Genomic DNA, 14,369 nt, shown 5'->3' on the forward strand with positions numbered 1-14,369 from the left:
CGACCATCTGTCAGCCATCAGTCCTCCTGTCACATCTCTGTCTCCCTCGCAGCTCCAATGCTAGGCTATGACCCCCCCCCCCCGCTAACTAGCATCTGTGGCTAACAGGCTAACTAATGAATGAGTGCATGAGAAAGACGCAGGGACGGATCCATACCTTGGCTGATGGTGGTCCACGATTGAGGAAATCAAAATAGAATCCTGTTAAAAGGACCAGAGTAGTCTCAGATGGTCGCGCAGCTCTCTCTTACACACACACTAGCTCATCCTCCTCTATGTCACACACTCACACACACACTGTGCTCCTCCCCCTCTACTCACACACTCACAGGCAACGTCCTCCACTGTTCTCACGCGCATAAATACACACTCGAAGCACCCTCCCCTCTTTCCCACACACACACAAATGAGCATTCAGTCATAGGCTACCCACAATCCCCTGCGCCACACAAAGACAAGGGGGTGTGACCAATCACACACTGCCTCTCTCTGCAGCCGTGGTTTTTTCTCTCTCTCTCTCACTGAGTAATGCTCACAGACATACAAGCTTGTGGGCGGGCTGCCGACAGGGTTGTCATGACAACGCATCCCAAGTTGCTCTTTGTTGCCGTCACTTATGTGCACACACGCTTTTCCTTTTAAGAACTCGAGAGCATGTCTCTGCTCCTCTCTGCCGTGTGTGTCTGCACATGCTCTCTGTGCCCGGTGTTGCAGTATTGCAGCTTGGTTCTGGTGTGACCCAGTTTGAACACTCAGGCTGATGTAGGACACACACACGTCTGCACACACAGAGAACACCAAAAGGAGCAGTATTATCCCACAATCATTCTAAGACAAACGTTTAATATGGTTCATGTCAGGATGCATGGGGTTATTACCACATTGGTAGATGTGCTTCACTAAAACCTTCTCAATATTTCAGCTGCTTTATGCGTTCATCAAACTTGAACGCAAAAGTCACGCAAGAGGAGTTGTCATTTTATATTCGGTCAAAAACTGCACTCAGCCAAGCCTGCTTTTTTTTTTTTTTTTTTTTTTTTTTTTTTACAATATCATCCATTTTAGTGTTGTGATAATTATTATTGGCTAATGTTGTCCTTCAACTCAAAAATTCCCTGAATAATTCAAGCTCAATGTTTACCACTAGTTCCACTGGGGATTGCAAATTTAGCTAATATCCAGCCACATATTGTTGTTATCTAACCTTATGGCAAGGACTGTTAACAAAGATAGCAAGAATAACACGACTACGGAGGCTAAAGCGCACAGGGACACCCGACTGACTGACAACTTTTGTGGTCAAAGAAGAGAGAAACTTAAGAAAGCTAGACCAACAGGTCAGTGGAGAATAATAGCAAAAGCTAAAGCCCAAAACGGCATGGATTACCATAAGAAAGAACTAGAGGCCAGTTGGGGCTTGTTGAACTCGACCAGACTGCGGGGGTTAAAGAGCTGACAAGGAAAGGGGGAAGGGGAAACCTTTATTCTTCATGGCATTTGGTTTAAACTTTAAATACAACCTTCCACTAGTCGCTAAAAAGCCTCTCAAAACCACTGACAAGTTTGGAGCTGCTCTGTTAACATCAGCTTCAGCAGGATTATTAAAATGTTTATGCCACAGTTTATCAAGTATTTTGGCTTCTAACTGACTCAAAACATGACATTAAGGCTTCCATTCACCGATTGCCATTTCTCAAACTATCTGGATGAAACCACTCGACAGCGTCGCCATGGTCTGTCCACCATGAGAGGAATTCCTACTGTTTGCAAGGGAAATGTGTTAATATTATCAACTCAATGAATGTAACGTCACTAGTTGGTGTAAATTTCAGCTATTCAGTTGTAATAGGAGGAAATGATAAAAAGGATAAACTTAGTAAGTTTTGAAAACAGACTTTGTTGGACCTTGTTATAGTAAACACATGTTCTGTTTTACACCAGCAACTAACCATATTTCCACAAGAGGCAAAACTATATTCAGTCATGACATAACAATAACTCTATTTTATTATTAGTGATTAGTCTAAGCATTCCAGGCAGCGGATCTCTGCGCATGCTAACTAAACCTGGTCATGATGTTGACTCAAGACAATCATATTTGGTTATTCTTTTATCTATCTGTCTGAACCAAGCGTACTAACAAATAAATGAACGCACACTAATTGGCTTTAATGTGGTCTTTACAGTTCCAGGGAGCGGTGTGTTTGCAGAAACATGGGGGGGCACCTGGGGAGCTGTTGTGTTCAGGTCAATGAGAACCTGTACAAAAAGAGGCTTTTCTCTCAGCGGGCCACATCTGTTGAGTCAGCCTCTGTTCTGATTGGTCAGTGTGGACAAGAGTGGACATAATCCAACGACAAGAGGCTGAATGGTCCGGCTGGAACATGTAAGGATGCATTAAGGGCATGAGAGGTCTTCTGTGTGTGCGTCAGGGACAGGCTGTCCAGCAGTAATCTGGAAGGCTGGCGGTCAGGTCGGAACAGCTGGGAGTGCAGATGACTCCTCTGTCCCTCGCTTTGTCATTCTGCTTCTTTTTTTTTTTTTTTTTTAATGCGCGACTAAGTGGACGGCGTAAAGCTGGCTTGTGATTGAGGAAATGAAATTCGGCCATGGAACAGAAGCCTCACGCATTCTGGGTCGGTTGTAACCACTGGTCAAGCAGCATCCACTGACCGCTGAAACCTCCCCAGGCAAAATCTGGATCGCATGTGGATGACTCACCAGTATTAGGGTTCTCATAAAATCATTGTTTCCCGCCATTTTGCTGTCAAGTTATATGATGCATTCACTTGCCCTTCAAAAGGACAGAATCCTGATCAGATTAGATACATGTCTAATATTAGTCCCCCTGGAAAAGCATAAAAACACAACTGCTCTTGTTTCTCATCATAATAATTATGCAAGGCATGAGCATGGCTGCTAGTCTGAAGAGGTGGAAGCGAATGTTTTATTTTTTAATATTTTGATAAAAACATAACCTTTCATTGTCCAGTAAAATTCCACATTTAAGCTGCATATGGGCTGGAAAATGTGGGTCCAACCCCTCAGGCCAGTCCCTGTGGCTTAACTCTCCCTCTGACTGTTTCGGATGAGCAGTGGAAAATTGCTGACTGAACAAATGAATAAATAACCACATCTCAACAAGGCCACTTTGCCAGAGACCTTTCCGGCTTCTTAGTTGCGGTGACCATTAATGAAGTGGGATATTTTTAGGTTGCAATAACGATGCCTGACTTGGACTCGAATGTCAATTACTCAAGGCCGTACATTATATTACTGCAAATGTATGTGTGTGTGTGTGTGTGTGTGTGTGTGTGTGTGTGTGTGCGTGCATGAGGGAACACAGAAGACAGTAACCAGAAATAGCCCCATCCGCTGCAGTCCGCTTCAGGGGGTGGGCCCATCTAAACCAGGCCAGGGCCACAGCCAATCCGATTGGTTGAGAGGCCACTAGAGAACTAGTCTATGACAAGTAAGAGATGTCAACTTAAGGGTGTTTGTGTCCGTGTGTGTAGCAGCCGTGTGGGTAATGTGGAGGAGTTTTAATTCCATTACAGGACAGAAGGACCCATTACATCAGCTGTGTGCCTCAGTGGAAAAAAAAAGTGTGTATGAGTGTGTGTGTGTATGTGTGTGATGCGTCAGTTTGCCCATGGCTTCAGTAAAGGAAGGGTTAATAAGTTCACAATCTCAACATGCACGACATGAGCCCTGAACCATTATCACATATTGACCACGTTTGAAGAGAATAGGAAGAAGTAAGGGGGAAAAAGTCGACCGCGTCATCAGTGCTCAACAATCCCACACACGCGCACATTCCAGGTGGATTACGGCGGACAGTTATCCAGTCTTTGTCGTGACTAATGTTACTAAACTTGGATTGGACCGAGTTGTTTGTGTTCACTGGTAAGTGAGCACCAGAACAGTATTTAGCGTCAGAATAGCAGGCATAATAGCATATATATTTGTTGCACCTTGTTGTAGCTTTAAAAGATGTCTTCATCAAGGCAGCTGATCCTATGACTTGAAATACACCGCGATACAGTGATCAACCAATACTTGGATGCGAAACCTCTCTACCAATGTTATCTACCTTCATGGTAGTTAGTCACTGTCCCCCTCAACATGTATATCTGCAAGACAGCAACAGTCATGCAGAATGCGCTCTAGTAAGCAAGTAGCCCGTGATTTATCACTCATGTAAGGCCGAAAGATGTTGTGGGTGGAGTCGGTATTTGAAGAAGCCACCACTCCGCAGAGTGTGCAGATGGGATTCCAGTGACCTGCCAGTGAAAAAACTACTAAAAACTGCCATGAAGTAACTGCGACAAATGCCCCATAATTCATATTAGAACCCCCTGCCTTTTGAAAATGACTCACGCTGCATTTTTTTTTTTTGGAGTAGATTTTACTATTTGGAACTTTTGTTCTCAGCCTGCCTCTAACCACAGATCAAAACACAGCAAATGTTGCAGTCAGTTTGGCAAGAGACTACTCTACATGGAAGATGGAGCAAATCAAAGTTGGTCAGTCACCTGGGGATATTCCACTGTTTTACTTCATGATGTGCCTGTTAATGTGACAAAGTCCAACATCAGCTGGGCTAAATTAAGTTGGGGTCAGCAGTGTGATCACTCCTGATGCATCAATATAATATCAAAGTTATCCAGCTGCACTGAGGCAGATTATGTGTACTAGAAATATTCCCAGAAGCACGGAGATGATCAAACTAAGATGGGGATGATGTAGAGGATAAAAAGAGGAAGGGATAAAGCATAGTCACACACATGTAGGCGGGGGGGAAAAGCATCAAAGTAATTCCTTCTGAGTCCCAGACCGGACAGCACCGTCAACTACTTTCCCAGTAAACCGCACAAACTGAGGCCGGACTATTAATGGACTTGGCTCACATGTCGCTTCAGAGAGCAAGCTGAGGCGGAGATATCCGGCAGAGTCGTGATGCAGCGTTAGGATGTGGAAGTTGATCCCATGGCGTGTCACAGAGCTCATGTTCACCAGACTCAAATCTATTTGGTCTGAAGAATCCAATCACATTGTGAAAGAGGTCAGGCTCATATTTGCTTGATGGCCGATGGCCGACTGTAGCTACAATAAATAGATACCAGACATCCATCACTCTGAATTGCAATTCATGATTGAATATAATCCCTACTACTCTGCCCAAGATGCGCCATTACTCAACTTATAGGCAGTGAAGATGACAAGAGTGAGGCTGAAGTTTTGTAAACAACACAATTACTACCGGTTGAATATGTCTTCATTTACTCCTCCACAACTAGAGGAGCCAGTTGAGGTGGCGTGATCATTTTTGATGCCTCCCGGACAGAGAGTTCTCTGTGGTAAAGTTTGGATCATGAGAGGCAATGATTGATTTTAAAAAATAGTCTGTTTGTTTTTACTTCGGTTCCAGGCCAATGAACGGAGTCAAGTGTCACCAGTGAAATGAGGCGTCTTATTGTCTCTATGTCTTATTTGTTACAATGCACACTATTGTAAGAGTCACATCAGGCCATAAGTCAGCTGATTTGTAGTCACAAGCCAGATAACACCACATAAATGGGCAGATCGGAAAATCTTCTGATTGAAAGAAAAAAAAAAACATTGCTACCACATTCGGACATGAATGGAAGAAGTCAGTAAAACTGAAGGAGACAACAATAATGGAAGCGTTTAACTGCATTATATACAAATGAACACTCTGAACAGTGCCATGACATGAGGAGCCACTAGGGATGGGCGATATGGATAAAAAAAGTTATTGCGATAAATTTCGGCGATAACGCTAATTATCACAATAAATACATTTTCATTCTATTCCAAGTGTTGGACACACTTAAGTCTCTCTTGAAACTATTTTATGACGAAAGTTATTAGTGGAGTTGTCTCCAATATCATTATTTGTTTATGTTTAAATATAACAGTTAACTAAGTGTAGAGATGAGAAATTCAAAGTTTCACGTCTCTGGTAGAGTCCGAACGTGTCTGACAGACTGCTCTGCTAGCTTTATTTAGGGGTTAAATTGAGCCGTCCGTCTGCTGCATCTCATGTCTCTCAACAGTTTACTTTAACTATGAACCAGTCTGGACACATTGCCTAGATGTTACTGAATAAACATTAGAAATAATGTGAATTTAGTCATGTTCTATTCTCGAAATCATTATACAGGCTGTCAGTCCTTTGTCTAGTGTGACGAAAAACTTTTTCACAATTCTCTCTCCTAAAATGGATTTCACTAATATTTTGACCGCTTCAGAATTTGTTGATGGTCCCTAACTGATGCCAGGTTCTAGCATTAGCGCTGCCCAATGAGCGCATGTCTACGATCAGTGAACCCTAATGGGGGCGCGGAAGAGGACACCACCACCAACAGCGAAGCGGAGGTCCGTCCAATATCCAACTATTTTCACTACGGTGTTTCGCCGAAGCGGCAGTGCAGCAGGAGACCTGCATGTGTTGATATGAACCAAGGCAGATGACCGCGTCAGAGAACCTATGAGGACCACTCCATCTAATAAAATAAACACATACCCAGAGAATCAAAGTCATTAGCAAAGGTTCCCTGTATTAAAAATTAAGTTTAAAACTACGATTGTGAATCAAAGTCCACCACACTCTCCAGAACTGTCACACGCCGGTGTTGTCAAACGCCACAGAGCTGGAGAGCACGGTGCACCGTCACAGTCTTGCCAAGGTCACGTGTGCATGTCCAGTGCAGTGAGTAAGCAGTGTGTTTATCAAATTTACTGCGAAATGCAGAATTGTCATCGTGAAGATTGTGTTTGGCGGTGTGTCATGTACGGTAACTTATCGCACATCCCTCGTAGCCACAATAACGAATGATGAAGAAACAACAGCGTGTGTTTTACCGGAGGGTTTAGGTTTAGGAGTTTTCGGACAACAAACCTGAGATTCATGAAGGCCCAATTTGATTGTGGGACTATGTGGGAACTATGGAATCAGCAAACCGCCATAAAGGTAGTGCAACAGTGAACAATTTGGACTAAGGATTCTCAGATCAGTTTCTTTTTGCTGTCGATTGCAGATACCGATCAGCCTACTATTCACATGGCTTTCAATTTGTATTCTAGAAGCAGTACTGACAACTGCTGAAGTGTTGACTCGTTTATCGTGGAGGTTACAGTATGTTCCCCGGCACGATATTTGAAATCTACGTAGTAGCAGCACCATGGTGCAACGTCCACAGAGAGTGGATCACTGAGTTTTCAATTCCCTTAAGAAGCCAATTTTGTATGATCAAGAACTTCAGTTCTCCATACTCATGTGCACTGTGTGAATCCCGACACACGGCGCGGAGCTGTGGTCCATATCATAACGTTCCTGTTGTAAAATGCAAATAAGTCTGTAGTAGCGTTTCATTATGAAATTTTCCCAGATTCACATCACTTTTCACAGGCTAATGTCCTATCTGAACGATCCTGTCCACTCCAATTGGACGCTGAGCCGCATCACCGATTTGAATTGGAGCAGCGGTCCGTCATGCATTGGGAGTTTATTTGTCACTTGAGAAAGAGGAAGTGTGCTATCAGAGCTTCCGACAAGCCTTGTTTGCTTGACAGTGGGAAGCCCAGTATAAAACCCGCAATCCACTGAAGACGTGGAAGGTGAAGCGCGATCGAGCGAGGGAACACTGTGCATGAACCACCAACATTTGGATGGGAGATTACACTGTCTGGTGAAGCTTGGCTTGGCTACGTTAGTGGACTACATATTGTTTGCATGTTGCAGGCTTCAAGATAGAGAGTGCTACTAGCTACCGTCTCACTCATACAGGCAAGTGCTGCTTGGCTGAGTTTAGCACCGTCTCACTGTTGCTGATGAATCAGTGGTCTTTCCCTCATCTTCTGCTGTAAACATATAAGCCGAAAACTCACCAGACTCCGTCAAGTGCCTATTCTTTTAATGGCGTATTTAACTCATTGTGTTGAAACCTTTGAATGTTCTTCTCCCACTATTTTCTTTGTTCTAGGATGCAAACTTTGTTCTCTACTGTAGCTGCCATAAGCGAGTAGAGAGTCGGAAAGACGGGGAGGACACTACACAGCGCTTCTCCAGACGCTACATGTGATCGGTACTTGTTATCCGCAATGAAAGGCGATTGGCTGATATTGGTTGATCATGATTGGAGGCCGTCGACCAAAGCACCGTTAATCCGAACTTGTTAACATGAACCTGACCACAGTATCCAGGGATTAGTTTGCACACCCTGACAACGTTTGCCATGGGACTTGTTCGAAAAACATCTACAAAACACATGCCTATTGAATAGAGGGTTTTGCTGGGGCGGGTAAATAGAACAGCCATGTACAAAAAGCATCTGAAAAACACCAGAGCAGGACCACAGCTTGACAATTTCTAAGACTCTTTCCCTCTTCAACCCATCCTTTCAGCCTCATTGAGGTTGCTATGAGACCACAGGAAGTTCTGGGAGCTACGCTACTCAGTTCTGCTCGTCTTATGAACTCAATCTGACACAAAAGAAATCTCCTATTGAAAACTCTTCGGGGTTGGACAACCACTGTGATGCTGTTCAGATCTTCCTCCAGAGAGAGCTTCCTAACACATGGGAACCAAACCCAGCTACTTTTATTTCTCACACCACAGGACTCCACAAGAATCACTGATGATTGATGGATATGAAACCAAATATGTCTCTACATATAGTGACCCATTCAACAACCCTGATGGTGGTGAATACACACACATCCCTTCAATGACAAAAGACGTTTATTGAAGGACAAAAAATATATAATTTATTTTTATTTAGCAATTATTCTATGTGCTGGTTGGTGGTGACTTCAGACACTTTCCTCAACCTTTTAATGTTTTATTTTCTTTTCAAATTACTAATCTACTGTAGAGTAAAAAAAATACTGGGAGCAACTCACTGACAGGTCTCATTCACACACCACAGTTGTTCCTGTTCCAACATACAGACTGGACGTGTGCAAGTGCATGTTGAATTTGTGTCCATTGAGAAAACGTGATTTCGCACACAAGCGTAACATATATGCCTTGAGGATGTGGATCACCTCAAAGCAATTCAAATTTGCTCATAAATTGGTTGGATTGAAACCAGCCAAAAACCATAAGACAATGCTCTATTAGTTTGAGGTTGTGGGAGGAAAAGAGAGTCACAAAAACAAACACAAACATAGTGAGAACATACAGACAGAAAAAAAGACCACATTTACCAGCTGTTTTCCTTTGGTAAACACCTGACAGTTTTTACGTTTTGTGGATCATTTAAATTTCATAGAAAAAGCAAGTTAATATAAAGTCAGAAGTGTCTTTGGGGTTTGAATGTGGTTTTCATTTAATTTGACATAGCAACAGCAACGCTGCTGAATTGATGATCCGGATCACTAATGTAATCGTTTCTGTGGTTGGAGGACAAACAATTCCCTCTCAAGCTTAACCGACTCTGAAAATAACCCCGGTGATGTCATCCAGATAATGGCACGGTTCTCTCTAGCTCAGCAGCAGCCCACTTTAATGAGAGTGGACTGTGAAGTAATTTAGTTTACATCATAAATCAGGTTACTAACCAAGTCTGTGGTCACTCTTGTGACAGGACAGTAAGGTACCTTTGTGGATGTAAGCAGGTGGACTCTGGCACATGTACTGAGGTGGACAGTGGCTCCTCTTGCTGCTTTTGTGGGTCCGGTAGTCCTTCTCACTGCGAGAGCGCCGGCTCCGGTGAGGCTCCGCTAAAGCTGCCGGAGCCAGCAGACGCTCCGACAGGTCCGAGCTGGGCCATGCCCTCCTCAGCGTACTGCTGCTGGCCTTCTTCATCCTCTACTATGGTGGAGGATGATCGGCAGACGGCAAATGTCTCGGCAAGAGTTGAGTCACACTTGTCTTTTGTTAACCAACTGAAAATTTGGGCCAAATGACTGACCCCCAAAGGCAGCTCGTCTCTCAACCTCACGTGAATTCCATTCTGCACCAGCGGGAGGGGATTAGAAACCAACACTGAAAATTAAATATCCATCCTGTTGCAAAAGTCTGTTTGTTTGGATTTCATGGTGATCATGTCACTATTGACATGACCAGCAAATAAATGGAGTGGATTCAGAGGGAATCGATGGCAACATCCACGCCTTCTCCTTCTATCCTTTCTCTGCTCTCACGAGTCAATCATCAACATCAAAATGGCTTTCGTATCCCAAAACATACTCACAAACAAACAAACATATGTTCAGCAAAAGGATTCTACAACGCTTCCCAAGCTAGCTGTTAGCCTAGCCTGTGCTCAGCATCAGATTCTTGCGGTCCGTCAGAAGCGTGAGGACAGTGGAACCATCCCCTTGTGTGGGTCAACAGAGGTTGCAGAAGAAAAGAAAAGGCAAGCTTGGTCTGGTTGAGCAGGTAAAAGCCTGTGCAGTGAAGCGTAGAAAGGACGGAGTACTAATACAAAAGAAATCCCGAGAAGGGAGGAGAGAAGAGCTAATATCCATGTGAAAAACAGACACGCTCTCCTCTAACATCCATCCATGACTGCTTGCTGAGAGCTCCCTTCCCACTCGCAGCCATCTCCTATTTGGAAAAAAGGATGAAACAAGGCATAGGAGGTGATGTTAAAAAAGAGAGATATTCCATAAATCAGAAGCAACAGCATTCGCAGAAAGGGTTAATCCAGAGCGAAGCGAGTGCTGCCTCTGCTTCTCCTTTGTCTTCTCTCTCGTCCCTTTGCCTCGCTCTCCCTGCCCGCGCTCACTCTGACGCGCAGTGTTGTTGTGGAAGGGGGGGGGAAGAGGGGCTGTCAGTCAGCTAGTATCCCATTCGTCTGCCCACCCCCTTGTTTCCCCCTGTTGTTACAGCTGAATGTGGTCCATTCACAGAAAACAGCCACAGGCATCCGCACATGGAAATCCAATAGTCAATCTGATGGTTGGCCAGCATTTAATACATTTATCCCCGTGTGTGTATGACTGTGTGTGTTAACTCCTCTTGGATAGTGGCCAGGAATCCACTGCCCAGCCAATCAGCTACAGGCTCTTAGAGTGACTCTTAAGTTAGCGGCTCACTGACCAAATGTTGCAACCCACACAGCAACACAGGCAACAGCCTTCCACAGAGTTGCTCTGCTCCATCTCCACGCTGAACCATCACAGCCTCCCGTGACGCAGTCATCCGGGTCATAATGCGTCACAGTTTAAAATAGACACTCTTCTTCGTGACTTTGAGGGACTTTCAACACCAGCGGTTTGAGGCCAGAAAATCACATTCATCTTCAAGCTGAACATCTTTCAGTAAACTCTTCCCTTAAAGGGGCTGTGTTATGCTCCCCTATGTTTCAAGAGTTCTCTACCATCATCTTGCCGTTTTTTTCTGTGATGTACCCTTGTTCAACTCTTCATCAGACAAATGCCCACTGACATATTGTCCACAACTGACATAGGGATGGAGAGAGACATAGCAAAGCAGTGTCTCAGTCACATGATGTCAATGTTACAAAGATAATACTAGTCATTTTCGTTTCCATGAACAAAGTTCAGCAGCAAACATAGTTTCAGCTGCTGAATGCATCTAAATGATCTGGAGTTGAAACTGGAACAAAGTCGCTCCTCTCATTTTAAGAAGTGTTTTCATTGAGGTGGCCATTTTGTATACACAAACACAAAACTTCGGAAATGCTGTTTTGCTGCAAATCTACAATACTATATGTGTCTATAATAATGAGAAAAGAAAAATACAATAGTGCCCCTTCAACACTTGCAAACATTGAACACCACAAGGTCATCCATGTCATAAACTGTCACGGGAGGACAAGGACACATCTACCTAAAGAGCTCCTAGCTATCATGTCCCCATCACCACAGCTTGTCCCCCAGAACAGACTTGTGTTCATGCAAGCAGGAGACTTCAACCACTTGCTGACTACTACAGATCCTGACATCCTCATGGATAAACCACCAAAGGACTGAGAGAGGCACACACCCATTCTGAGCCATAGATTTTCAGACAGAGACTTGCCCAAGCTATTCGTTCCCATAAATCATGGTATGGTTCATTATGTCATTTTGTCAGTTTAATTTTTAAATAGTGACTATGTGACGCTGAGTGAGAACTTAAATGCCTAAGTGCTCCGAGATGTTGGAAAACGGGCCCAAGATTTTGCGTGAATATTTCCACCACGATGTAAAGTGCGCAGCAGACATTTTGCGTAAAACTTTTTATTTATTGTGAACTATTAAGCAAGTGGTAGAGGGAAGGTTTTCCTACTAAATAAAGTAGTGACTTTTTCATATTGTGACAGGTATCAACACTGAGTTAAAAAAAAAGGTTATCGTGATGTTTTTTTCCCATTTCACTAACAATGGCAACACAATGTCCGGCTGCTCACATGAGTTGACTTTCACACACTTGGACTGATCAAGTTGCGCTTCAAGCCAGTGGATCAATGCATGTCATCAGCAGATGCCAACGATGCTTGAATTTGGTTTCGTTGAACTGAACACAGCCATTGGCTGTATTAGAAAACAAAACATATTTGTACCAATGGTCAGAGTTGCACGAAAACTTAATATTGATATTTAACTGACTGCTCACGACGTGATCACTAAAAAGGAGCGGTTGACTCTGGGACTCAACTGCAATTGTGTAAATAGCCAGCAGAGGACGACAGAGTGGATTCAGTGGATGACTGCTGAGGCTGCAGGGAACTTGCGACTAATGATATTATTAAAGGGTTTTGTTTATTCTTTCTTACATCCTGAAAAAAATTAAAGTGATGTTCGGGGTTAGGAGAATATGTGAGCTGTAATTGTTCATTTATATGGTTAAAACGAATAGTTATCCAAGAACGCTCTCTCAAGAATAAAATAATGACTTCAGGATATTATTCCAGGTAGGAGTCGACTCTGTTTGCTGGTAACAATGGCGTAAAACGCATACTTTAGTGTTGATGTATGTTTTTTTTTTTAATTCAAACTTCGAAACAGGGATCATATGAAAGATGAGCCACCAGAGCCTTTGGGGACAAAATGAAAAGCGGTTTTGTTATGTGTAGCGTTTCTGAATAAATCAGGTCACGTTCTGTTCCTTCCCGCGTGTTTGAAGTTTATTTAAACTTTTAAGAATTGAATGTAGTTTGGCCTCAACTGAACTGGTCACGAGGACGGAAACACACTGGTTCACGTTGGCTGAGACCTGCTGACATCTAGTGGACAGATCCAGTTACCGCGCTGCTTTAATGGGAAAACTAAGCACGGAGACGATGCATAAACGGCGATTCAACCTTGATCAAATGATCAAAAAAATTAAATGACAGTTAATTATTTACCGTTTTAACTTGTGGTGTGTACTTTAATTACTACTTTGCTGATGCAAGAATGCAACACATGTATTTAGGGTCCACTCAAAAGAAATGTCAAAGACTGGGACTAATAAACCCAACAACATCACTCAAGGTGAAGCAAAAAAGTCCGCATAACAAGGTCAAACCCTAAAAAGTTGTCATCTGACACACACAGGAAGAAGCGTTCTGTCACTGCCCTTATTACCTCTACCAGTGCAAAGACATAGCATATATTTCCATTCTGTAAGTGCTCCATATCAAGAGAGGAAGGAGTGAAGGTGCAGCTTTTATGAGGGAATGTTTCTAAATAAAAATAATTAAAAAGGGAACAAAAATGTAAAGGCCATGTGAGGAAGACACAGGAGAGAAGCCTCCAGGCATGCGCCGCCACACTCACACGCACGCGCACACACACACGACATGTGAGCGGTAGAAGTAATTTTCCTCCCGATGAAAGGCTCGGCTCCATTACCTTTACAAGTGACTTCATCTGTTTGTGCAAGGCCATGAGTGTGTGTGTGAGAGTGTGAGACAGGGCCACAAAAACACAGTCTGCCGCTGGAACCTGATATTCCAAACACATTCTTGCTGCCAGGTCCCCTGCGTCTACAGACCTGCCGAAGTGCCCTTGAGCCTAACGTGCATGCCCAACAAACACGGCACCTAACAGCAGTCATAAAGTAATCACAGTCATCATTTCCAGAGTTACAATCTCAGTCAGTTATAAAGACAAGAGGAGTTATTTGAGATCATTCAATTTGTGAAAGTGGAAAATCCTTGACTATGAGCTGGATGGAGACGTGACAACAGCTTGAGATGAAAACAAGGCACACCTGACTACTCACCTGATCAGTACTCTCCATCACAACTGCACAGTAACACACACTGTGAAACTGAAGCGCTTACGTTCAATTATTGACGGCCAGGTTTTATTTCCATTCTCTTCGTTGTTATGAATCATTTTATATTCCAGCTCGTGTCATTCCACTACGCTCCATCTATCGAGCACGTGAGCACAAACGTGTG

General features: G+C 43.5%; 1 protein-coding gene across 5 annotated transcripts in view; it reads right to left on the minus strand.

Annotated features, from left to right (window-relative positions):
* Positions 1 to 14,369, minus strand: part of LOC128767079 (storkhead-box protein 2-like) — a 30,253-nt gene that overhangs the window by 13,137 nt on the left and 2,747 nt on the right. For 2 of the 5 annotated variants that reach the window (XM_053878788.1, XM_053878787.1), the window contains exon 1: positions 158 to 9,570. The exons of 1 other annotated variant lie outside the window; for it this stretch is intronic. Coding sequence is in view for 2 of the 4 variants with exons in the window: in XM_053878785.1 (XP_053734760.1) it covers positions 9,589 to 9,835 (247 nt within the window). In the remaining 2 variants the exon portion in view is untranslated. 2 more of the 5 variants (XM_053878785.1, XM_053878786.1) reach the window with 2 other exon arrangements.

Source organism: Synchiropus splendidus, chromosome 11 (genome assembly GCF_027744825.2).
Source record: "Synchiropus splendidus isolate RoL2022-P1 chromosome 11, RoL_Sspl_1.0, whole genome shotgun sequence".
NCBI classification, from domain to species: Eukaryota; Metazoa; Chordata; class Actinopteri; order Syngnathiformes; family Callionymidae; genus Synchiropus; species Synchiropus splendidus.